Here is a 26,591-nt window from a genome sequence, read left to right as displayed (position 1 = left end):
TGCTGGTGTGTGTGTGGTGCTGGTGTGTGTGTGGTGCTGGTGTGTGTGTGGTGCTGGTGTGTGTGTGGTGCTGGTGTGTGTGTGGTGCTGGTGTGTGTGTGGTGCTGGTGTGTGTGTGGTGCTGGTGTGTGTGTGGTGCTGGTGTGTGTGTGGTGCTGGTGTGTGTGTGGTGCTGGTGTGTGTGTGGTGCTGGTGTGTGTGTGGTGCTGGTGTGTGTGTGGTGCTGGTGTGTGTGTGGTGCTGGTGTGTGTGTGGTGCTGGTGTGTGTGTGGTGCTGGTGTGTGTGTGGTGCTGGTGTGTGTGTGTGTGTGGTGCTGGTGTGTGTGTGTGTGTGGTGCTGGTGTGTGTGTGTGTGTGGTGCTGGTGTGTGTGTGTGTGTGGTGCTGGTGTGTGTGTGTGTGTGTGGTGCTGGTGTGTGTGTGTGTGTGTGGTGCTGGTGTGTGTGTGTGTGTGGTGCTGGTGTGTGGTGCTGGTGTGTGTGTGTGTGTGGTGCTGGTGTGTGTGTGTGTGTGGTGCTGGTGTGTGTGTGTGTGTGTGGTGCTGGTGTGTGTGTGTGTGTGGTGCTGGTGTGTGTGTGTGTGTGGTGCTGGTGTGTGTGTGGTGCTGGTGTGTGTGTGGTGCTGGTGTGTGTGTGGTGCTGGTGTGTGTGGGGTGCTGGTGTGTGTGTGTGTGTGTGGTGCTGGTGTGTGTGTGTGTGGTGCTGGTGTGTGTGTGTGTGTGGTGCTGGTGTGTGTGTGTGTGTGGTGCTGGTGTGTGTGTGTGTGTGGTGCTGGTGTGTGTGTGTGGTGCTGGTGTGTGTGTGTGTGTGTGTGTGTGTGTGTGTGTGGTGCTGGTGTGTGTGTGTGTGTGGTGCTGGTGTGTGTGTGGTGCTGGTGTGTGTGTGTGTGTGGTGCTGGTGTGTGTGTGTGTGTGGTGCTGGTGTGTGTGTGTGTGTGGTGCTGGTGTGTGTGTGTGTGTGGTGCTGGTGTGTGTGTGTGTGTGGTGCTGGTGTGTGTGTGTGTGTGGTGCTGGTGTGTGTGTGTGTGTGGTGCTGGTGTGTGAGTGTGTGTGGTGCTGGTGTGTGTGTGGTGCTGGTGTGTGTGTGTGTGGTGCTGGTGTGTGTGTGTGGTGCTGGTGTGTGTGTGTGGTGCTGGTGTGTGTGTGTGGTGCTGGTGTGTGTGTGTGTGTGTGGTGCTGGTGTGTGTGTGTGTGTGTGGTGCTGGTGTGTGTGTGGTGCTGGTGTGTGTGTGGTGCTGGTGTGTGTGTGGTGCTGGTGTGTGTGTGGTGCTGGTGTGTGTGTGTGTGTGGTGCTGGTGTGTGTGTGTGGTGCTGGTGTGTGTGTGTGTGTGTGGTGCTGGTGTGTGTGTGTGTGTGTGGTGCTGGTGTGTGTGTGTGTGTGTGGTGCCGGTGTGTGTGTGTGTGCGGTGCCGGTGTGTGTGTGTGTGTGCGGTGCCGGTGTGTGTGTGTGTGTGCGGTGCCGGTGTGTGTGTGCGGTGCCGGTGTGTGTGTGTGTGCGGTGCCGGTGTGTGTGTGTGTGTGCGGTGCCGGTGTGCGTGTGCGGTGCCGGTGTGTGCGGTGCCGGTGTGTGTGTGTGTGTGCGGTGCCGGTGTGTGTGTGCGGTGCCGGTGTGTGTGTGTGTGTGCGGTGCCGGTGTGCGTGTGCGGTGCCGGTGTGTGTGTGTGTGTGCGGTGCCGGTGTGTGTGTGTGTGTGCGGTGCCGGTGTGTGTGTGCGGTGCCGGTGTGTGTGTGCGGTGCCGGTGTGTGTGTGCGGTGCCGGTGTGTGTGTGTGTGTGTGTGCGGTGCCGGTGTGCGTGTGCGGTGCCGGTGTGTGCGGTGCCGGTGTGTGTGTGTGTGTGCGGTGCCGGTGTGTGTGTGCGGTGCCGGTGTGTGTGTGCGGTGCCGGTGTGTGTGTGCGGTGCCTGTGTGTGTGTGCGGTGCCGGTGTGTGTGCGGTGCCGGTGTGCGGTGCCGGTGTGCGTGTGCGGTGCCGGTGTGTGTGTGTGTGTGTGCGGTGCCGGTGTGTGTGTGTGTGTGTGCGGTGCCGGTGTGTGTGTGTGTGCGGTGTGTGTGTGCGGTGCCTGTGTGTGTGTGCGGTGCCTGTGTGTGTGTGCGGTGCCGGTGTGTGTGTGTGTGCGGTGCCGGTGTGTGTGTGTGTGCGGTGCCGGTGTGTGTGTGTGCGCGGTGCCGGTGTGTGTGCGGTGTGTGTGTGTGTGTGCGGTGCCGGTGTGTGTGTGCGGTGCCGGTGTGTGTGTGCGGTGCCGGTGTGTGTGTGCGGTGCCGGTGTGTGTGTGCGGTGCCGGTGTGTGTGTGCGGTGCCGGTGTGTGTGTGCGATGCCGGTGTGTGTGTGCGGTGCCGGTGTGTGTGTGCGGTGCCGGTGTGTGTGTGCGGTGCCGGTGTGTGTGTGCGGTGCCGGTGTGTGCGCGCGGTGCCGGTGTGTGCGCGCGGTGCCGGTGTGTGCGCGCGGTGCCGGTGTGTGTGTGCGCGGTGCCGGTGTGTGTGCGGTGCCGGTGTGTGTGTGTGCGGTGCCGGTGTGTGTGTGTGCGGTGCCGGTGTGTGTGTGTGCGGTGCCGGTGTGTGTGTGTGCGGTGCCGGTGTGTGTGTGTGCGGTGCCGGTGTGTGTGTGTGCGGTGCCGGTGTGTGTGTGTGCGGTGCCGGTGTGTGTGTGTGCGGTGCCGGTGTGTGCGGTGCCGGTGTGTGCGGTGCCTGTGTGTGCGGTGCCGGTGCGTGTGTGTGCGGTGCCGGTGCGTGTGTGTGCGGTGCCGGTGCGTGTGTGTGCGGTGCCGGTGCGTGTGTGTGCGGTGCCGGTGCGTGTGTGTGCGGTGCCGGTGCGTGTGTGTGCGGTGCCGGTGCGTGTGTGTGCGGTGCCGGTGCGTGTGTGTGCGGTGCCGGTGCGTGTGTGTGCGGTGCCGGTGCGTGTGTGTGCGGTGCCGGTGCGTGTGTGTGCGGTGCCGGTGCGTGTGTGTGCGGTGCCGGTGCGTGTGTGTGCGGTGCCGGTGCGTGTGTGTGCGGTGCCGGTGCGTGTGTGTGCGGTGCCGGTGCGTGTGTGTGCGGTGCCGGTGCGTGTGTGTGCGGTGCCGGTGCGTGTGTGTGCGGTGCCGGTGCGTGTGTGTGCGGTGCCGGTGCGTGTGTGTGCGGTGCCGGTGCGTGTGTGTGCGGTGCCGGTGCGTGTGTGTGCGGTGCCGGTGTGTGTGTGTGCGGTGCCGGTGTGTGTGTGTGCGGTGCCGGTGCGTGTGTGTGCGGTGCCGGTGCGTGTGTGTGCGGTGCCGGTGTGTGTGTGTGCGGTGCCGGTGTGTGTGTGTGCGGTGCCGGTGTGTGTGTGTGCGGTGCCGGTGTGTGTGTGTGCGGTGCCGGTGTGTGTGTGTGCGGTGCCGGTGTGTGTGTGTGCGGTGCCGGTGTGTGTGTGTGCGGTGCCGGTGTGTGTGTGTGCGGTGCCGGTGTGTGTGTGTGCGGTGCCGGTGTGTGTGTGTGCGGTGCCGGTGTGTGTGTGTGCGGTGCCGGTGTGTGTGTGTGCGGTGCCGGTGTGTGTGTGTGCGGTGCCGGTGTGTGTGTGTGCGGTGCCGGTGTGTGTGTGTGTGCGGTGCCGGTGTGTGTGTGTGTGCGGTGCCGGTGTGTGTGTGTGCGGTGCCGGTGTGTGTGTGTGCGGTGCCGGTGTGTGTGTGTGCGGTGCCGGTGTGTGTGTGTGCGGTGCCGGTGTGTGTGTGTGCGGTGCCGGTGTGTGTGTGTGCGGTGCCGGTGTGTGTGTGTGCGGTGCCGGTGTGTGTGTGTGCGGTGCCGGTGTGTGTGTGTGCGGTGCCGGTGTGTGTGTGTGCGGTGCCGGTGTGTGTGTGTGCGGTGCCGGTGTGTGTGTGTGCGGTGCCGGTGTGTGTGTGTGTGCGGTGCCGGTGTGTGTGTGTGCGGTGCCGGTGTGTGTGTGTGCGGTGCCGGTGTGTGTGTGTGCGGTGCCGGTGTGTGTGTGTGCGGTGCCGGTGTGTGTGTGCGGTGCCGGTGTGTGTGTGTGCGGTGCCGGTGTGTGTGTGTGCGGTGCCGGTGTGTGTGTGTGTGCGGTGTGTGTGTGTGTGCGGTGCCGGTGTGTGTGTGTGTGCGGTGCCGGTGTGTGTGTGTGTGCGGTGCCGGTGTGTGTGTGTGTGCGGTGCCGGTGTGTGTGTGTGTGCGGTGCCGGTGTGTGTGTGTGTGCGGTGCCGGTGTGTGTGTGTGCGGTGCCGGTGTGTGTGTGTGCGGTGCCGGTGTGTGTGTGTGCGGTGCCGGTGTGTGTGTGTGCGGTGCCGGTGTGTGTGTGTGCGGTGCCGGTGTGTGTGTGTGCGGTGCCGGTGTGTGTGTGTGCGGTGCCGGCGCGCGCGCGCGGTGCCGGCACGCGCGCGCGGTGCGCTGGTGCGCGCGCGGTGTGCTGGTGCGCGCGCGGTGGGTTGTGGGGCGTGCGTGGGATGCGTGATCATAGCTAGAATTTCTGAGCTTATCCTCACCTGATGTGCATTTTCCAGCAGAGGATTATAATGAGGAGCCAAGATTTCCTCTGCCCCATCTCTAGCACTGAGTGCTGAGGCCACTTGTAATGCACTAGCCTCACTCTCTGAACCTGGGCTTTCTGATCTGATTAAATAGGACAGGGCATTAAGTGGTGCCTTTCCTCACTAACCAATTGAGTGAGTTGATGTCAGTTTCCTGTGGCATACTTAAAAGTTAAAGTTCTGAAATTGGATAAACTATCATTGTGTTTGAGTGATTTCAAAATTTCTCGTACTAATCCTGGATAGCCTGAAATCGACAAGACATCAGTGTATAAAGTAGTCCTCTGACTGAATTTTTAGGTGTGGAGATGCCGGCGTTGGACTTTTTAGAATTTTTAGAAACAGTTTGAAATGTATATTTTTTTGCTGATTTTGCTTGCCTTCCTGGTGGTTGCTACATCTCGCATTTTTAATAAGTATTTATTTTGGTTGTTTCATAGATTCCAGAATATTGCAGAGTTTTGGAGGAGAGTGAGATATCGGAACACTGCTTTGATCTAATTTTTGCCTTTGATGAGATAGTGGCTCTGGGTTACCGCGAGAACGTAAACTTGGCCCAGATCCGAACCTTCACAGAAATGGATTCCCACGAAGAAAAGGTTTTCCGGGCTGTTCGAGAGGTAATTCAGATAAAAATGAATGCGGTGCATGAGTGTACAGTCAAACTGTGGAGTTCAGACATACGAAGGGGTAGAGCATCAAACTATTCCAACTGATATTATTGCAGTGATAAAGTTTTCAAACTGGTTACAGCACAGAAGCAAGTTACTCAGTCCAACAGGCCTGTGTCAATGTTTCTCTTGTGTACGAGCCTTCTCCCTCCCTACTTCATCTCACCTGATCAGCACATTCCTTTCCCTTTGTGTTTATCTAACTTCCCCTTAAATGCACATTGCTGTTCATCTCAGTTATTCCCTGTGGTAGAGAGCTTTATATCCACGTCACTCAGCAGACTGTTTCTCTTTTTTGAAGAGGAAAAACAGCCCTTACTTTCTACAAACATGGACAGATAAAATGTGTACGATTAATAATAAATAAGATGTCAGGATAAATTTGGAAAGTTTGATCAATGTAGTACATAGAGATGGTTCAGTTGGTAACGTGTTTTCTCTGAGTTAAAGCTCCAATCCAGATACTTGAGCATATAATCTACACTGTCATTCCACTACCACGCTGTGGGAGTGCTGTACTGTTGAAGGTACCACCAATTGGATGGTTAACCAGAGGTCCTTTCAAGTTGACTAAAAATGTCTGTGATACTATTTTAAGAAGAGCAAGAGAGATTTCCCTGGTGCCCTGGCTAACGTTTATCTCGATGTGGAGATGCCGGCATTGGACTGGGGTAAACACAGTAAGAAGTTTAACAACATCGGGTTAAAGTCCAACAGGTTTATTTGGTAGCAAAAGCCACAAGCTTTCGGAGCCTTAAGCTCCTCCTTCAGGTGAGTGGGAATTCTGTTCACAAACAGGGCATATAAAGACGGAAAAGGAAGGATAGGAAAGGTAGGATTCGAGAGCCGTGGATAACCAGGGAAATTGAGGAACTGATGAAAAAGGAAAGAGAGGCGTACGTTAGGTCCAGGCAACTGAAAACAGATGCCGCTCTGGAGGAATACAGAGAGAGTAGGAAAGAACTCAAACGGGGAGTTAGAAGGGCAAAAAGAGGTCACGAAATGTTCTTGGCAGACAGGATTAAGGAGAATCCGAAGACATTTTATTCATATGTTAGGAACAAAAGAGTTGTCAGGGAAAAAGTCGGACCTCTCGGGGACAAAGGAGGGAATTATGCTTAGAACCCAAGGGATAGGGGAGATCCTAAATGAATACTTTGCATCGGTATTCACAAAGGAGAGGACTTGTTGACTGGGCGTGTCTCAGAGGGCGGTGTTGACCTATTAGAGAGAATCTCCATTACAAGGGAGGAAGTGTTAGGTTTTTTAGGTAATGTTAAAACTGACAAATCCCCACTGCCTGATGGCATCTATCCTAGACTGCTCAGGGAGACGAGAGATATAATTGCTGGGCCTCTGCCGGAAATCTTTGTCTCTTCATTGGACACAGGTGAGGTCCCTGAGGATTGGAGGATAGCGAATGTGGTACCGTTATTTAAGAAGGGTAGCAGGGATAACCCGGATAATTATAGGCCAGTGAGCTTGACGTCCATGGTAGGGAAGTTGTTGGAGAGGATTCTTAGAGACAGGATGTATGCGCATTTAGAACGGAACAATCTCATTAGTGACAGACAACATGGTTTTGTAAGAGGGAGGTCGTGCCTTACAAATTTGGTGGAGTTTTTTGAGGAAGTGACAAAAACGGTTGATGAAGGAAGGGCCGTGGATGTCGTCTATATGGATTACAGTAAGGCATTTGACGAAGTCCCTCATGGCAGGTTGGTTAAGAAGGTTAAGGCTCATGGGATACAAGGAGAGGTGGCTAGATGGGTAGAAAACTGGCTTGGCCACAGGAGACAGAGGGTAGTGGTCGAAGGGTCTTTTTCCGGCTGGAGGTCTGTGACCAGTGGTGTTCCGCAGGGCTCTGTACTGGGACCTCTGCTATTTGTGATATATATAAATGATTTGGAAGAAGGTGTAACTGGTGTTATCAGCAAGTTTGCGGATGACATGAAGATGGCTGGACTTGCGGATAGCGATGAACATTGTCGGACAATGCAGCAGAATATAGATAGGCTGGAAAATTGGGCAGAGAAATGCAGATGGAATTTAATCCAGATAAATGCGAAGTGATGCATTTTGGAAGAACTAATGTAGGGGGGAGTTATACAATAAATGGCAGAGCCATCAAGAGTATAGAAACACAGAGGGACCTAGGTGTGCAAGTCCACAAATCCTTGAAGGTGGCAGCACAGGTGGTGAAGAAGGCATATGGTATGCTTGCCTTTATAGGATGGGGTATAGAGTATAAAAGCTGGAGTCTGATGTTGCAGCTGTATAGAACGCTGGTTAGGCCACATTTGGAGTACTGCGTCCAGTTCTGGTCGCCGCACTACCAGAAGGAGGTGGAGGCTTTCGAGAGAGTGCAGAGAAGGTTTACCAGGATGTTGCCTGATATGGAGGGTCTTAGCTATGAGGAGAGATTGGGTAAACTCGGCTTGTTCTCCCTGGAAAGACGGAGAATATGGGGAGACCGAATAGAGGTGTACAAAATGATGAAGGGTATAGATAGGGTGAACAGTGGGAAGCTTTTTCAGAGGTCTGAGGTGACGATCACGAGGGGTCATGGACTCAAGGTGAGAGGGGCGAGGTATAACTCAGATATCAGAGGGACGTTTTTTACACAGAGAGTGGTGGGGGCCTGGAATGCGCTGCCAAGTAGGGTGGTGGAGGCAGACACGTTGGCATCGTTTAAGACTTACCTGGATAGTCACATAGAAACCCTACAGTGCAGAAGGAGGCCATTCAGCCCATCGAGTCTGCACCGACCACAATCCTACCCAGGCCCTATCCCCATATCCCTACATATTTACGCGCTAATCCCTCTAACATACGCATCTCAGGACTCTAAGGGGCAATTTTTAGCACGGCCAATCAACCTAACCCGCACATCTTTGGACTGTGGGAGGAAACCAGAGCACCCGGAGGAAACCCATGCAGACACGAGGAGAATGTGCAAACTCCACACAGACAGTGACCCAAGCTGGGAATCGAACCCAGGTCCCTGGAGCTGTGAAGCAGCAATGCTAACCACTGTGCTACCGTGCCGCCCTACATGAGCAGTCTGGGAATGGAGGGATACAAACGAATGGTCTAGTTGGACCAATGAGCGGCACAGGCTTGGAGGGCCGAAGGGCCTGCTTCCTGTGCTGTACTGTTCTTTGTTCTTATATCATAGAATTAGCAAGTCTTATTAAATGTATATTCAGTTATTTTTCCATAGTGCATTTTCATAGTTCGTAGGCTAATGTTTCAAATTATATAAAGCAAGCTGCATAATTAAATTGTAATTGAATCTTTAAGATTTCATTATGTTGGAACATTGGCAAATCAGAAGTATCAATGATCGGTTAGCCACTTGGCTTCCGTTTCTTGCACCCGAGTTCAAATCTAGCTCAGACTCATGGGTGAAATTCAGCCATTTAGGGTCCCTACATAAATTAAGTTGTGGCATCCTAATCCATTTATTCATGGGCATTTATTTGTTTTCTGGGCACATGCGATGCTGGGAGGGCTAAGAGTTGCCTTGAGAAAGTGGTTAAAGGTGCTCTTTAGTCTTGCAGCTGGTACTCCATGCGGTGATTGCCAGGGAAAGAGTGTTTTGTCCCAGCAACAGCAAAGAAATGTTGATACTTGCTTCAGCTGAAAATGCGCGACTTGAAGGTCAAGTCCTTGTTGTTCAATGATAATTGACAATCTAAATGGATACACGATGGTAGGTTTAAGAATCAGAATCATAGTGGAGTAGGGAGAGTTCTTCTGTTCTATATTGTCAGACAATGTCTCATCTGGGGAATGCTTGGTTAGAACTCAGTAACTAAAGAGAAAAATGTACCATTTACTATATAGCAGACAAAAATTCACTACAAAATGGAAGCATTTTCATGCTCCATTTCTGGGTTTTTGTGAACTTTTGACATATGGAACTGTTTCTTTTGGGGTACGACAGTTGTCTTTACGTTTCCCATTCAGACACAAGAGCGTGAAGCAAAAGCAGAGATGCGTCGGAAGGCCAAAGAGTTACAGCAGGCTCGCAGAGATGCCGAGAGGCAAGGCAAGAAAGCCCCTGGCTTTGGTGGGTTTGGCAGTGGAGGAATGTCTGGCAGCTCAGCAGCATCCATGATAACTGATGCCATCATCGAACCAGAGAAACCAAAGATGACACCGGCTGTAATGAGGTAGGTTGCAATTCCCAGTGTTCACAAGACCAAATAAATGCAGAAAATACCCTTGGTCTTCTGATTGAGCTGCAGACTGTACTGTAAGCGAGGCTGTCATGACCATATGTTGCATGGATGTGACTGACCTTTTGCGTTTTTTTTCAAGTGAGTGTTCTGTGGGGGCATTTCACCATCAGGGTGAGAACTACTGAACTTGGCTTCTGTCGTGCATCATGCAGTTTTTGTTGTTAAAGTGCAGTTTTAATTTTTTTGAGAACGTGGTAATGATTTCCAATCCCATTTTCCTTAATTGGGGTAAAAAGAGGAAACATACTAATATTTGTAAATAGAAACACTGGAAGTACTGGTTAGGTGAATCCAAACCTGGATTTCAAAACCCTTTAGAAGGAAGGAGAAACTGAAGAAAGATGGAATTTACATTGCACTGATGCACAGTAAAGGAATAAGTTTGCAAATGGCACAGAGTCTTCATCTCAACAGGCAACATATAGGAATGGGAAGGACCATGCAGGATGGTCCAGTGGGAGTGTTGAAATGTTTCAAATGACACAGCACTTGAGCTTCACTCTCCCCTCTTGACACCAAAGGGGATGAAACGTGTGTGCGAAGATAGGGTAAACAAGCGAGTTGAAACAACAGAAAATCAGAAAAGTGGCTGCATGTCCAGAAAGCTTTGGGATGAACAAAATTCTGCAATACTGCTGGGACCTTTATTAAACAAGGGTGATGCTGTCGCTCTGCAGTGAAAATCGAAGTGGAGCATCCTCTGCATCTCTCCTTCCCCTCATCAGTCACTCACGTAGGACCACCCCCGTTTCCCATCCTCCTTCCTCTAGCTGATACAGGAAGTTAAAGAACTTGCATCAGGTGAAATTGATTTTGTGTTTTGATGTACTGTTACGTTTGCTGTGATAGTCTAGGCTTGGCGGACTATTAGCACTGCTACTGTCAGCTGCCTGATTACCTTTCGCTCTTCTAATGTACCAAGTTGACAATGTGAAATAAGTTCTCCCTATGTAACAGAAGTTAATATGACAAAGATCATTTACATTGAAAGTTTAAGAATTGCATTACCGAAGGTCAGAATGCCTAAATTCTACTATTTTTTTTCTCAAAGACAAGTGTCATCTCTGAACGTTCTTCCTTTTCCCATTTATGGCACAAAAACTATACTTTTTAAAAAATAGACTATTGATAGTGAAGGTTTGGATCAGACCAGCATGGTTTACAATTCTTATCAATGCCTGCAGGTGTGTTGGCTCATTGCCAACAATATATATTTTTAAAATCTTTTTAAATGGTTAGATATTGAATATACCTGGAATTTCTTGAGCCAGGAGAAAATGGTGTTTCATCATTGCAGCTTTCCTTGTCTGCCAGTAGAGAATTTGTTCAATTACTCTTGTTGGGCAGCATGAAGAATTTTGGAGTCAGTTAGTTCCTTTGGCCTGTTTCAGTTTGTACATTATGATAGTTGTAATATATGTTATAGACCAAACCTGTGCCATTTTAAACCCATTATCACTTAATTGTGTTCTCTTGTGGATTAAGGGCTGATGCAGCAGGTCTTGCGTGTGAAGCTGGTTTATATATAATCAGGTATGGTTTGCTTCAATTGCTTCAGTAATGCATGGGGAGGGGGCCCTTCCTGCAACACCCAGTACATGGTAGCCCATTGAGTTGAAGGCCTTTTTTTTTTCATTATTCTGATTGCTTCTGCTTATCCTGGCTTGATTGTGGAATCGCTGTCTGCATAGACTAAAACGTTTACAGATTTGCGTTGGTGCAGATGTATAGTTGGTGTACCAAACCAAGCGTTTTGGGGAAGTACTGCATTGTCATGAGTGTTAAAAGTTCATGTCTTCTGTTGTACGTGCAAGAACTAGTAGATTTACATTGGCAAATGTGAACATTTTGGCATGTTTTATGATTAGTGGTCGATGAGCTAATTGTTTGAACTTGATTATCCTTTGAAATCTAAAGTAGAGGCTTCTCTCTTTGTTTCCTCAGACCTTCTGGTCCAAGCAAGGCCTTAAAACTTGGGGCAAAGGGAAAGGATGTGGAGAATTTTGTAGACAAACTGAAGTTGGAAGGCGAACACATTAGTTCCTCAACAAAGCGTTCATCAGAAGTGGCTAAAGTGTTGGCGCCTCCTGTTAATATAGAAAGGTGAGTGCGTTAGCTTTATTGTTTCTAGGCTTGACTGTTCCATTGCGCTTCTGGTTAATCTCTCTCCTTGTACCCTCGAACTTGAATTCATCCAAAACTTTGCTGTGTGTACTTTGAATTATATTAGGTCCCATCATCTTGTGCTCACTGACCCCTATTAGCTCCCAGTTTGGCAATATCTTGTATTTAAAGCTCTATGCCATGTTTTCAAATTGTTCTTGGCCTTGCCCTTTCCTATCTCTGTAGCCTCCTCCAGTCCTGCAAACCATGTGGCACAGTGATTTGCACTGCTGCCTCACAGCGCCAAGGTTTGATTCTGGCTTTGGGTGACTCTGTATGGACAAAGAACAATACAGCACAGGAACAGGCCCTTCGGCCCTCCAAGCCCGCGCCGCTCCCCGGTCCAGGATTGAATCCTGAATCCAGGATCCCCGCCCAATTTTCCAGCCTATCTACACCCTAATATCCTATCCACCGAGCTGTCCCTCACAGCTACGATGCTTTGTTCATCACAACCTATTAACTCACCCCCACCCCCCCATTCAAGACCATGTGATCTCCAGGGAGAGGCGAAAACCCAGAGTGAAAACCCCAGGGCCAATATGGGGAAAAAAAATCTGGGAAATTCCTCTCCGACCCCCTGTGGCGATCGAAACGAGTCCAGGAGTTTGTGTGTTCTCCCTGTGTCGGTGTAGGTTTCCTCCAGGTGCTCCAGTTTCTTCCCACAGTCCAAAGATGTGCAGGTTAGGTGGATTGGCCATGCTAAAATTGCCCCTTAGTTTCCAAAGCTGTTCCGCTGCGTTGCAGTTGGGCCAGATTCTCATTCTCCACATACATTCACACGTGCATTCCAACCAGAGTCTCTGGATCTCTGACTGATATCCTTTCTTTATGTAGTTGTCATCCTGCTTTCAGGACCTGAAGTTTGGGCCAACTGTTACCCATTCTTCCGAAAGCAAATACCAGGACACAGGCCCTGGTTCAAACTTGCAACATCTCATCGGCATGTAACAGTGGCTGGGTTTCAGAAGTAATGTGTGGATTTTGAAGAGTTTTGGGATTTAATGAAATGTTACATTAAAGCAGATTTTCTGCTTCAGTGCTAACTAACAAACATTCATATTCTTTTGTACCTTTTACAGTGTACATCTGAAGGTTGAAGAGAAGATATCACTGACGTGTGGCCGGGATGGAGGCTTGCAAAACATGGAGGTACACGGCATGATCATGCTCCGGGTTAGCGATGAGAAGCAGGGGAGAATTCGCCTTCAAGTGGAGAATGATGACAAAAAAGGAATTCAGCTACAGGTAAAATTTCTTTCAGTGTTGTCACTTACCCCCTCTCTCTCTCTCTCTCTTTTCCTTCTCTTCCTGGCTGGCTTTCCTGAAAGTTTGTGTTCCAATATCCTCCTCTCACACCTGCCTTGAGTGCTGGTGATTTATTGAACACTCAAGCACGCAACTAAGATGGGTCCTATCTTTGCAAACATGACCTGCAAACATGTGTGCGTCCAAAAATTGCATACTGAACAGGGGAAACCTGGAAGGGGAAATACTGATTAAACTGACAACAAATCAGTGTCTGATTATGTCACATACTCCGATGATTTCACCAGCTATTCCTTGCATTCATCTTTGTACCAGGGACTGTCCCTTTGTGTTTTGATTACTCATTTTGACCCTGTTAGGGACCGTCCCAATGGTGTTGCTGTGGTTTAAGTGTTGGATTCTAAAATGTTAGATTTTAGCTTAAAATCCTGGTTCTTTGGCTTGTCAGTGATGAGAAACAAGCTTTTGGTTACAAACTTTTATTTCAAAGCCACGTGGTGTTCAGTCCAGTAGTACAGTGTTGTAACAAAAATGGTCTCCTCTTTTTACAGTCTCTGTTGCTGGACAGGTTTCACAACTTAAGCAACCTCTCAGTAAGCACCTTTCCATTGTTCTCTAGGCTGCAGTTTGAACCAGTTCTAACCAGCTCCACAACCACAAGCTTGTTGGCAAACGACCTTTTGTCTTAACCACTTACCCAGCACAGTAAATCCACCATAGGTCACAACAGTTCAATACATGATAAGAGATACATTCCCTCAGAGGTCAGGGGAAAGAACTTTATTTTTTTTACATTCACCAATAATATTTATTTTGTTTGATGATCGTGCTCTTAATTCTAAAAGCCATTGGGACAAAGTGATCTTGAATTGAGCCGCTATTCAAATTCCACTTTATATATTTTCTCAAACTTGTGGTTTATATTTTCTCAAGATTAGGATTTGCTTTCGGGTCATTTTGGAGTTTTGTTCCCTGATGATGACCATGCGATTCCTTTTAAAATAACAGGTAGCAGTAGCACAGTGGTTAGCACTGCTGCTTCACAGCTCCAGGGACCTGGGTTCGATTCCCGGCTTGGGTCACTGTCTGTGTGGAGTTTGCACATTCTCCTCGTGTCTGCGTGGGTTTCCTCCCACAGTCCAAAGATGTGCGGGTTAGGTTGATTGGCCATGCTAAAATTGCCCCTTAGTGTCCTGGGTTGCGTAGATTAGAGGGATTAGCAGGTAAAATATGTAGGGATATGGGGGTAGGGCCTGGGTGGGATTGTGGTTGGTGCAGACTCGATGGGCCGCATGGCCTCTTTCTGTACTGTAGGGTTTCAATGATTTCTATGAGGTTACTTTTTTCCCTGATACGAGATGGCCATGATTAAGTAGACATCTTATTCTCTGCTCCACATGTTTTATCTCGTACTTTAAAGTTTATTTATTAGTCACAAGTAAGGCTTGCATTAACCCTGCAATGAAGTTACTGTGAAATTCCCCAAGTCACCACATTCTGGCACCTGTTCGGGTCAGTGCACTTAACCTACCTCATGGATACCTCATACACAGCTCCATAGCTAGAAATGACAAAGGGACCTTTTTATAGAGATGTACAACTAATTCATTGGGATAGAGAAGCTAAACTCAATCTGGTGCGATGCATCATGTGTATTCACAAAGTTGCAGCTTGTGAAATTTATAGGTGTGACTGGTTCTGTACGTAGAGGATGATGAGTAATGAGATGTTCATAGAATCCCTAAATACAGAAGGGAGGCCATTCAGCCCATGAAGTCTGTACCAACCACAATCGCACCCAGGCCCTATTCCCGTAACCTCATGCATTTACCCTGCTAATCCCCCTGACACTAGGGTCAATTTAGCATGGCTAATCAACCTAACCTGCACATCTTTGGACTGTGGGAGGAAACCGGAGCACCCGGAGGAAATCCACGCAGCCACAGGGAGAATGTGCAAACTCCACACAGACAGTGACCCAAGGCCAGAATTGAACCCGGGTCCTGGCGCTGTGAGGCAGCAGTGCTAACCACTGTGCCACCATGTTGCCCCAAGTATTACCAAGGAGGGTTATTAAGAGCAAGATAGTTGACTTACTCCTGCAGATGGGTGCTGGAATGGTGAGGATGTCATTGCAGTACAAAGGTTCATTGCCCAACCTTGGGTTCAAACTCTCAAGTCAGTGCATTTTGTGTTTCTGAAATGTTATCAAATCGGATTGGCTGACTTAGCTCATAAAACAATGACTGTGATTAACCGTAGATTCCTTACAATACAGAAAGAGGCCACCCAGCCCATTGAGTCTGCATTGACTCTCCGAAAGAACATCCCACCCAGGCCCTCCCTGAGTCCCATTCCCTGTAATCCCGTGCATTTACCATTGCCAATCCACCTAACCTGCACATTTTTGGACTGAGAGGAAACTGGAGGTAACCCACGCAGACATGGCGAGAAAATTCCACATCAGTCAGACGGTCACCCAAGACCAGAATCGAACCTGGGTCTATTTCGATGACTTTCTTGGCCTGCATGGTTTAATACCACCCTCGCTTGACTAATTTAATTTTTTTAATACATGAGATGTGAGAGTTGCCGACAAGGGCAGTGACCATCCTGATTGCCCCTGAGGCAAAGGAGGTTTCTTGTTAGGCAATTCGTTAGATCCTCTATGTTATTGTACCCAAGAGCTGGTCTGATCCCTGGTGTAGGAGTTGGCTATTTGGCCCTTTGAGCTTGCTCCACCATTCAGTAAGACCATGGCTGATCTGGTTGTGGTCTTAACTCTACCTTTCTGTCTGTCCCATAACCCCTAACTCCCTTTCCTAACAAAAATCTATCTAACTCAGCCTTGAATAATTTTAAATACCCAGCCTCCATTAAATTCTGAGGAAGGGAACTCCACACACCAATGACTCTTTGGGAGAAAAAAAAAATCTCGTCTCTGTCTTAAAAGGGAGACGATTTATTTTTAGACTATGTCCCTTAGTTTTGGTCTCCCCACAAGAGGATACATCCTCCAGATATCCAACCTGTCAAATTCCCTTATGTTTCAATAAGATCATCCCTCATTCTTCAAAACTCCAATGGGTAGAAGCTTGTTTTTTCAAAAAAATGAACCCATTCATTCCAGAAATAAACTCAATGGACCTTCTGTGAACTGCTTCTAAAGCAATTCTCTTTTTTTAAATAAGGAGACTAAAACTGAACATCAGTACTCAAGATGTGGCCTCTTGAATGCATTTACCTTCCTAATCACTTGCTGTACCCTACAATAGTGACTTTGTGATTCTTGTAACAGGTCACCTAGATCCCTCTACGGTTCAGTTCTGTATTTTTTCTCCATTATAGATAGTATATTGTTTTTCTACAAAACAGAAAATGCTGGATAAACTCAGCAGTTCTGGCAGCATCTGTGGAGAGAGATTTTCTCGTTCCACAGTTGCTGCCAGACCTGACATTTTCCAGGCTTTTCTGTTTTTGTTTCAGATTCTAGCATCCGTAGTGTTTTGCTTTTTATTGTTCTGCTTTTCTGTTCTTCCTGCCGAAGTGAACAAGTTCACATTTACCCACATTGTACTTACTTCATCTTTCAAATTTTTGCCCACTCACTTAACCTGTCTATATCCCTTTGCAGACACTCTACCTCCTCTTGGTGTCATCAGCAAATTTAGCTAAAATATATTCACTCCCTTCATCCAATTGGTATAGATTGTGAATCATTGAGGACCCAGCACCGATCCCTGTGACTCTCCAGTAGTTACAGTTTACCAATCTGAAAAAGACCCATTTATCCCTACTCTCCACTTCCTGTTAACCAGCCAATCTTTTATTCATGCTGACGTGCTAACCCCTGCACCATGTGCATATCTGAGTGAAAACTAGAAAAATAAGCGCACCTCAAGCTGCAGAAGCTCAGAACTGGAAATAAGATGACAATTCTATTTAATTACAGACTAAACCCCCGTTTGTTGTGTCTTTGCCTCCAGACTCACCCGAACGTAGATAAGAAGCTTTTCACGACAGACTCTTTGATTGGCCTAAAGAACCCAGAGAAATCTTTCCCGCTGAACAATGACGTTGGTGTCCTGAAGTGGAGGTTGCAAACCAATGATGACACCTCGATTCCCCTCGCCAGTAAGTATTTAAATCTGTGCTGACAATTAATATTTGGGTACTTTCTATATTGGTGAGAGAAAATGTACAAGGTATTTCCAGAAATTATTGCCTCATTAAAAATGCTGTGGTATGCATTGCATTGTGATATGTTGCCTCTTGTGCATCCCCAGTTTTCATGGCTCCAAGAATGGTGGCTGTTGTAGATTGTACACTAAGCAATTTCCTATTGAATATGTGCGCTGACATTGTCAGTCAGTGTGAGATTACGTGAGTGACACCATTGGTAGTGTGGACTTGCGCAGGTTGTTGTTGTTGCCAAGAGGGATCTGTTCATGTTGTACCATTTTATTTTGTATTTCTGCAAATAAGGGTGATGAGCTATTGCATCACCCTCGTCAAGTTACTGGACCTTTTGGTGACGAGGTAAAATTTGAGCTTCAGCTTGGCGACACAAAGTTTTGCTCACTAGTTGGAACAGTGAGTAGCTAATTTACACAATGCGCAGTGGTTAGCAGTAAAGGGTCAAAGACTCTGATCGGTGGCTTCGAGAATATGCCAAAGGTAGACAAGTCAGCAGCGCCATGGCTATGTTTGGGACTATCAGTGAGTTTGTGGGGGAGGATGAGGACTAGACAGAGTATGTGAAAAAATTGGAACACTTTTTCTTGGTGAATGTACTTGCAGATAAGGCTCAAAAGCTCATGCATTTACCCTGCTAATCCCGCTGACACTAGGGTCAATTTAGCATGGCTAATCAACCTAACCTGCACATCTTTGGACTGTGGGAGGAAACCGGAACACCCGGAGGAAATCCACGCAGCCACGGGGAGAACGTGCACACTCCACACAGACAGTGACCCAAGGCCAGAATTGAACCCGTGTCCTGGCGCTGTGAGGCAGCAGTGCCAACCACTGTGCCACCATGTTGCCCCAAGTATTACCAAAGAGGGTTATTAAGAGCAAGATAGTTGACTTACTCATGCAGTCATTTGCCCCGTCGAGTCTACACTGACCACAATCCTACCCAGATTCTATCCTCATATCCCCACGTATCCCCGGACACCAAGGTCAATTTAGCATGGCCAATCCACCAGAGCACCCGGAGGCAACCCATGCAGACAAGGGAAGAATGTGAAAAACCCACACAGACAATGACCCGAGGTCGGAATTGAACCTGGGTTCCTGGCGCTGTGAGGCAGCAGTGCTTGCCACCGTGCCATCCTTTACAGGTTCACAGGCCTTGGCTGAAGTCCATGAGGCTCCCCCGGGTGCCTCCTGAATGAGAAGATTAGCAAAGTCATACATTTGGTGGCCTAATATGGAATGGGACTTGGAGAACAAGGTGCGATCCTGTTCTGAGTGTCAGATCAACCAAGCAATGGTACCACCAGTACATCCATGGGAGTGGCCTGACCGTCCTGGTCCAGGCTTCATGTGGGCTTTTCAGGGCCTTTGATAGATTTTATCCTTCTAGTCATTGTGGACACACTCTTATATGGCTGGAAGCAACATCACTACAGCAACATTAACTATATATAGCTCAGCCTTCAACACCGTTATTCCTACAAAACCGATCCCCAAACTCTGTGGCCTAGGGTTCGGCTCCTCCCCCTGCCACTGGATCCTAGACTTCCTAACCTACAGACCGCAATCATTAGGATAGGCAACGACACTTCCTGCATGATCATCCTCAAGGGTGCCCCACAAGGCTGTGTCCTCAGCCCCTTACTACACTCCTTGTACACAAGACTGTGAGACCAAATTCCCCACCATCTCGATTTTCAAGTTTGCTGATGACACCGCTGTAGTGGATTGGATCTCAAATAATGATGAGATGGAGGACAGGAAAGAGAATTTGGTGAATTGGTGCAACAACAATAATCTATCCCTCATTGTCAATAAAATGAAGGAGATAGTCATCGACTTCAGGAAGCGCAGTGGAGGACATGCCGCTGTCTACATCAATGGGGATGAAGTGGAAATGGTCGAGAGCTTCAGGTTTCTAGGTGTCCAGATCACCAACAGCCTGTCCTGGTCTCTCCATGCCGACGCTATAGTTAAGAAAACCCACCAACACCTCTACTTTCTCAGGAGGTTAAGAAAATTCGGTATTTCTGCTACGACTCTCTCCAATTTTTACAGATGCACCATAGAAAGCTTGGTATGGCTCCTGCTCTGACCAAGACCGCAAGAAGCTACGAATGGTTGTGAAGGTAGCCCAGTCCATCACGCAAACCAGCGTCCCGTCCATTGACTCCATCTACATTTCCCGCTGCCTCGGAAAAGCAGCCAGCATAATCGAGGTCCCCACGCACCCCCGACATATTCCCTTCCACCTTCCATTGGGAAAAAGATATGAAAGCCTGAGATCACATACCAACCGACTCGAGAACAGCTTCATACTTTTGAATGGTCCTACCTTATATTAAGCTGATCTTTATCTACACCCTAGCTATGACTAACACTACATTCTGCACTCTCTCCTTTCCTTGTCCCCTGTGTACTCTATGAACGGTATGCTTTGTCTGTATAGTGTGCAAGAAACAAGTTTTCACTGTATCACAATACATGTGACAATTCTCAATCAAATCACAGCCCCATTATGATAGAGAAGCTGTGCCAAGTTTTTGCCACTCATGGCTTTAGCAGATTCTCTTGTCTCTGATAATGGCACAATGTTTACTGGTGACTTGTTCCAGGAGTTCATGCAGAGAAATGGAATACGCCATGTGCACACTGCTCCTTTTCACCCCACTTCAAATGGTTCAGCAGAGCGAGCTGTGCAGACACTAAGAGAAGAACTGAAAAGAATGACAGGCGGGATCCCTGGGAGTAAGCTCTCCCAGTTCTTGTTTCAGTACCACATCACACCACAAAGGCCGACAGGCCCCTCACCGGCTGAAATGTTGATGGGTAGGAAGCCTAAATCTCACCTGGATGTGCTGCATCCAGATGTCCAAGTGATAGTGGGAAGGAGACAGGAAAAGCAGGGGGAGAGATATAACCACCATGCTAGCGAGAGACATTTAAATCCAATTGAATGTCTGTGATGAATTTGGGCAGGAACCAACACTGGCTGCCTAGTGGTCCAAAGTGATCCAGTCTCTTTAGTGGTGAAACTAACTGATGGAGGAGTCATCTTTAGACACCAGGATTACGTTTCAAAGAAAATTACAGCACGGGAACAGGCCCTTCGGCCCTCCAGGCCTGCACCGACCATGCTGCTCAACTGAACTAAAACCCTCTACCCTTCTGGGGACCGTATCCCTGTATTCCCATTCTATTCATGTATTTGTCCAGATGCCCCTTAAAAGTCACTATCGTATCTGCTTCCACTACCTCCCCCGGCAGTGAGTTCCAGGCACCCACCACTCTATGTAAAAAAACTTGCTTCGTACATCTTTAAATCTTGACCCTCGCACCTTAAACCTACGCCCCCTAGTAATTGACTCTTCCACCCTGGGAAAAAGCTTCTGACTATCCACCCTGTCCATGCCCATTTCATCTGCGCTAAGACTTTGAAGCAAAGTTTCCAGAGCGCACAGCAGAAGGAAATGCGACTGAAGAAACCCAACAGGAAATTATTCCTGATGTACAGGGGCATCCAGTAGTCTCTGCTGCAGGAGAGGATGAGGCCCCACAGTCATTCACAGATACCCGACCCACTCCTGCGCCCACAAACCCAGCTCCACTGAGACCAGCCTCACCAATGTCTACTGAGACACCAGGGGCACTGCCAGCTCAGTGTAGTCGCAAAGCTTCTGTGGTACAGCAGAGATATGAGTGTCATTGTCTGTTAGTGTTTGAATGATAAACATGGTGAAGAGGTTAAAAAGTTTTTGCCTTGAGGGGGATTAAAATGAAAGGGTAAAGTGTTATGGAGTGTACATTAAGCAGTTTCCTATTGAATATAAATACTGATGTCATCAGTAAGTGTGAGCCTGTGTGGACAATGTCATCAGTAGCGTTGGCTTGCGTGGGTTGATGTTGCCACGAGAGATCTATTCATCACTGCTGCCAGGCTTTCTGCATGTTAAAGTTTATTTATTAGTCACAAGTAGGCTTACATTAACACTGCAATGAAGTTACTGTGTAAATCCCCTAGTCGCCACATTCCGGCACCTATTCGGGTACACTGAGGGCGAATTTAGCATAGCCAGCCATCTAAGCAGCACATTGTTTTGGACTGTGGGAGGAAATCGGAGCACCCTGAGGAAACCCACGCAGAATGTTCAGACTCCACACAGACCCAAGCCGGGAATCGAACCCAGGTCCCTGGCGCTGTGAGGCAGCAGTGCTAGCCACGGTGCCGCCCCGTACCATTTTATTTTGTATTTCTGCAAATAAAAGTGATTGAGTATTAAAACAAAAGAACAAAGAACAATACAGCACAGGAACAGGCCCTTCGGCCCTCCAAGCCCGTGCCGCTCCCTGGTCCAAACTAGACTATTCTTTTGTATCCCTCCATTCCCACTCCGTTCATGTGGCTATCTAGATAACTCTTAAACGTTCCCAGTGTGTCCGCCTCCACCACCTTGCCCGGCAGCGCATTCCAGGCCCCCACCACCCTCTGTGTAAAATACGTCCTTTTGATATCCGTGTTTAAACCCCCCCCACTTGAACCTATGACCCCTCGTGAACGTAACCACCGACCTGGGAAAAAGCTTCCCACCGTTCACCCTATCTATGCCTTTCATAATTTTATACACCTCTATTAGGTCACCCCTTATCCTCCGTCTTTCCAGTGAGAACAACCCCAGTTTACCCAATCTCTCCTCATAACTAAGCCCCTCCATACCAGGCAACATCCTGGTAAACCTCCTCTGCACTCTCTCTGAAGCCTCCACGTCCTTCTGGTAGTGTGAGTCCTCCTTGTTAAATTACCATAGTGGCCATGCTTTCATCTGCCTCAGCTCTGAACGTTGGAATTCCCTTGCTAATCCTCTCCCCCCTCTTAAGATGCTTCTTGCAACCTCCCTCTTCAAGCTTTTGGTAGCCTGTCCTACATTTTAGAATGTGACTCAGTGTCAAATCTTTTTGCCGAGTCTCCTGTCAAGCAACATGGGGTGTTTTAAATGTGTGGTATCATGCAAAAAACTCAGCAGCAGCATTCTAAGGGTTAAAATTAGAGTCAGTCACCTTTAGTTTTCAACTGGCTGGTTATACATCAGGTGTGATTTATTGCTCAGAACTACTCAAACTGTCAAGCACACTGCTCCTGGGGCTTTGAGAGATACCCTGACCAATTCAAAGGGAAGTGTTGACATTGTCTACTGTTAATGTGCTAGGATTTTCTTGTGCCCTAAAACATTTAAATATGGGTGGCACGGTAGCACAGTGGTTGGCACTGCTGCTTCACAGCTCCAGGGACCTGGGTTCGATTCCCGGCTTGGGTCACTGTCTGTGTGGAGTTTGCACATTCTCCTCGTGTCTGTGTGGGTTTCCTCCGGGTGCTCCGGTTTCCTCCCACAGTCCAAAGATGTGCGGGTTAGGTTGATTGGCCATGCTAAAAATTGCCCTTAGCGTCCTGGGATGCGTAGGTTAGAGGGATTAGTGGGTAAATGTGTAGGGATGTGGGGGTAGGGCCTGGGTGGGATTGTGGTCGGTGCAGACTCGATGGGCCAAATGGCCTCTTTCTGCACTGTAGGGTTTCTATGATTCTATTTGGCGGGGGAGAGCTAGCACAGGCCGAATGGCTCACTTCTGTGCTGTAAGATTCTATAAGGGGCTAAGTAGCCTACATCGTGTTTCTGTTCCTAAGAAAATCTCAGTTTAAAGTTAAGCGACAGCTGTTGTCTTCAAAGCGATTTCATTACTTTCTATTTCTAATTTAGTTAACTGCTGGCCTTCGGAGAGTGCCACTGGTTGCGATGTAAATATTGAGTATGAACTACAGGAGAGCACTCTGGAACTAAACGATGTAATCATCTCCATTCCTGTTCCGTAAGTGTTTGTAACTTGAAATGTACTTTCCTCTGATTCCTTCCGAGTAATTCCATCTTTGCTCCTCCTAATGCTGGTACCACAAGGAGCAGCATTCCTTCAGCTTGCCCCTCGAAAAACCTAACCAATGAGGTTGGCTATCTGATTGGGGGGGGGGGGGGGGGGGAGCCATTGCAGCTTAATAATACGATAAAATATGGCATTGTGCTTTTCAAATTTTGAGACAGTCACGTGGTCCCTGATGGCTTTTTCTGGCCTTGTACACTCGCATAGTTAAAACTAGAAAGTGTTGGAAATACTCAGCAGATCAGGAAGCAACTGCGTGAAGAGAGAGAGACTGAATTAATTACCATTTCAGGTGGATAACTTTTCATCGTCGTTTTAAAGCATTTTGGATTTTTATTTCAGATTTCTAGTATTTTCAGTCCCTTGCTATTTAAATGGTTTTTCTCTTCATTTTGCGGTTAATAAGACCGTAAGACGTAGGAGCAGAATTAGGCCACTCGGCCCATCGAGTCTGCTCCACCATTCAATCATGGCTGATATTTTTCTCATCCCCATTCTCCTACCTTTTTCCCATAACCCCTGATCCTCTTGTTGATCAAAAATCTATCTGTCTCTGTCTTAAAGACACTTCATGACCCGGCCTCCACAGCCTTCTGCGACAAAGAGTTCCACAGATTCACCACTCTCTGGCTGAAGAAATTCCTCCTCATCTCTGTTTCAAGGGATCGTCCCTTTAGCCTGAGATTGTGCCCTCTGGCGAAAGGACACAAAGTTGAAAATAATGTTATGAATAAAGCAATGCCTGATGTCTAAGAAATTGCGTAATGAATGGGATTTATTTTAGTGATACAAAATTAGAGTTTTAACAAAGCTTCCAAGCAGGCGATCTGGAACTGCTGGAGACAGCAGTAATACTGTGTATGGTTGTCCTATACTGACCTCTTGTGTTGTACCTAGGGCTGGTGTTGGCGCCCCATTAATTGGTGAACTCGACGGCGAGTATCGCCACGACAGCAGGAAAAACATTCTCGAGTGGTGCCTACCTGTCATTGATGCCAAAAATAAATCTGGCAGTCTGGAGTTCAGTATAGCGGGACAGCCCAACGATTTCTTCCCAGTCACCGTGTCTTTTGTGTCCAAAAAGAACTACTGCAATATACAGGTACAAACTCCCATCTATAAAACAAAGCTAGTCTGATCAGGTTTCTTCATGTGTATTTGTTTGTTCTATTTGACGCCAAGATGAGGTCCTGGTGCACATCGCGCCATTGCCAAGGTTGCCTATTTCCACCTCTGTGACATTGATCAGCTCTCTCCTGCATCAACTTATCTGCTGAACCCCTCGCTTGTGCCTTTGGTGCCTCTAGATTTCCAATACACTCCTGATCGGTCTGCCATCTTCCACCCTCCATAAACTTGAACTAATCCAGAAATTTTGCTGCCCATAATCTTAACTTGCATCAAGTCCCATGTACGTCATCCCTGTGATTTGTATTTGCTCCCAATCCAGCAATACTCAGTTTTTAAATTTCCATCCTTGCTTTCAAGTCTATGGTCCTCCCCATATCATCTCTGTAAGCTCCTAGCTCTCCTGCCCTCCTCCAGCCTGGGCTTCTTGCACAGCCCCTATTGTAATTGCTTCTCTGCTGGCACCCCTTAACTTCGGAATTCCTTCCCTAAACCTCCCCGTTTCTCTACCTCTGTTGCCTTCTTTACAGCCCTTCTTAATACCCACCTCTTGGGCCAAACATTTTGGGCATCTGTCATATCTTTGTGGCTCAGTGTCAAACTATGTTTGATATCACACTTTTTGAAGCGTTTTTGGAGATGATTTACAGTTTGAAAAGTACTAAATAGATGCAGACTCATTGCATTATTGGACTTCCAAGTGTTGAGTTTATGCAGGAGGTGTTTTTTTTTGTTTTAGATGATACTGATTGATGCAAACCTAATGTTTAGTGAGGAAGCTGTTGACCTTGTCAAACGACTTTTGGAGTAAATGCAGGACAGCCTTTCTAATCCCAAACATGTAAATTTTCAGAAAGTATACATTCACAAGCGAGAAAGTACAAGGCAGCATCAAAAAGCATAAAAAGTTGATTTATTAGTGTCACAAGTAAGGCTTACGTTAACACTGCAATGAAGTTACTGTGAAAATCCCCCAGTCGCCACACTCCGGCACCTGTTCAGGTACACTGAGGGAGAACTTAGCACGGCCAATGCACCTAAGTAGCACGTCTTTCAGACTGTGGGAGGAAACCGGAGCACCCGGAGGAAACGGACACAGACATGGGGAGAACATGCAAACTCCACAGTCAGTGACCCAAGCTGGGAATCGAACCTGGTTCCCTGACGCTGTGAGGCAGCAGTGTTAACCACTGTGCCACCGTGCCGCCCCACAATTTATTGATGACCTAAGAACATTAACTGGCAGTGAGTTTAAGATGGTAAATCCTGATTCTGTAATTCCACAGTTATAGAGAGTTAAAATCCATTAATAATCTCGCGCGGAATGATTATCTAGCGGACTGACTGTCTTCATGAGTAGACAGGTTCTGATTCAGCTGAGATTCTCTTTGCCGCCTGCATAGTCCTTTTCCAGTCTCTGCTGAGACTTGCACACAGGGTCAGGCACAGAAGTCAAATATCTAGTGGGTGGTTCGTATCCACGAAACTGGCCTCTCTTCTTCTGGGAGAAAGTTAAGGAGAAGTAAAAACATTTTTTTCCCCCCCCTCACCCACCCCTTTCATTGCCAGGTGACCGGAATCAGTCACGTCGACAGCAACAGCCCTGTGAGGTTCTCCATGGAAACCATGTTACTGGTTGAAAAATATGAAATACTGTAAAACAAAAATCAATGCACAACGGATATCCAGAAATCACGAGAACAGATGTCGCCGAGCTGCACACACAAGATCGAAGACCCTAAACTTCAAAAAAAAATTGCACAGTGTTTGTGTATGTGAAAAGATTCAGAACGCCTAGACAACAATGTGGTTTATTATCTGTCATTCAAACCTGCCGACTATTCTCAGATCTAAAAGAGGAGTTTGATATTAATATTTTAATTAACCAACAAGTAAATACTTGTCTTTGTTTTGAAGGGGGTGGGGGCGGGGGGGTGGGGGTGCGGGGAGGAAGGAATGGGTGGGGCGGGGGGTGACTTTTCGTAGCATCTACAGTGTCATGTATGCTGCAGCGCCTGTTATTCCCTATCATATTGCCTCCTTGGCTGTAATTATCGTTTTAGCCCTTTTGTTGAGTTAGTTTCCAACGTAAAGTGACAATTTTTTTCTTTTTCTCTTTGATTTGATGAAAGATGAGCGAAGCAGACATTTTGTAACCCTGTAAAATGTATAAGAGGGAATATGACAACATTCCAGTGTAAAAAGATTTAACAAAAAAAAAGTGTAATCTTTAAAAATGATTAAAAGTATATTATAAAACCAAAAAGACCACAGTGCTTTGCTTTCCCTCCTGTCAGCCGTAAGGTTGTTCTCAGTCACACCTGTGGAGTTATGTTACCTTTGTGGGCAAAAGGTAAAGTAACGTTTTTATTTATTAGTCACAAGCAAGCTTGCATTAACACTATAATGAAAATCCCCTAGTCGGCACCTGTTCGGGTACACTGAGGGAGAATTTAGCATGGCCAATGCACCTAATTAGCACATTTTTCGGACTGTGGGAGGAA

General features: G+C 47.8%; 1 protein-coding gene across 2 annotated transcripts in view; it reads left to right on the top strand.

The window, feature by feature from the left end:
• The window catches only part of LOC144479965 (coatomer subunit delta), a 46,884-nt gene extending 20,525 nt beyond the window's left edge, over positions 1–26,359 (top strand). Inside the window, exons 3-11 of one of the 2 annotated variants that reach the window (XM_078199093.1) lie at positions 4,925–5,104; positions 9,128–9,333; positions 10,888–10,935; positions 11,347–11,505; positions 12,648–12,813; positions 16,821–16,968; positions 22,785–22,893; positions 23,857–24,061; positions 25,657–26,359. In XM_078199093.1, the coding sequence (XP_078055219.1) occupies positions 4,925–5,104; positions 9,128–9,333; positions 10,888–10,935; positions 11,347–11,505; positions 12,648–12,813; positions 16,821–16,968; positions 22,785–22,893; positions 23,857–24,061; positions 25,657–25,746 (1,311 nt within the window). In that variant the 3' untranslated portion in view covers positions 25,747–26,359. The remainder of the gene's footprint in view (positions 1–4,924; positions 5,105–9,127; positions 9,334–10,887; positions 10,936–11,346; positions 11,506–12,647; positions 12,814–16,820; positions 16,969–22,784; positions 22,894–23,856; positions 24,062–25,656) is intronic. The other variant, XM_078199094.1, reaches the window with a different exon arrangement.
• Positions 26,360–26,591: the final 232 nt, after the last annotated feature.

This window comes from Mustelus asterias, chromosome 27, assembly GCF_964213995.1.
Source record: "Mustelus asterias chromosome 27, sMusAst1.hap1.1, whole genome shotgun sequence".
Classification (NCBI taxonomy): Eukaryota; Metazoa; Chordata; class Chondrichthyes; order Carcharhiniformes; family Triakidae; genus Mustelus; species Mustelus asterias.
This window is presented reverse-complemented; position numbering and strand designations above follow the sequence as displayed.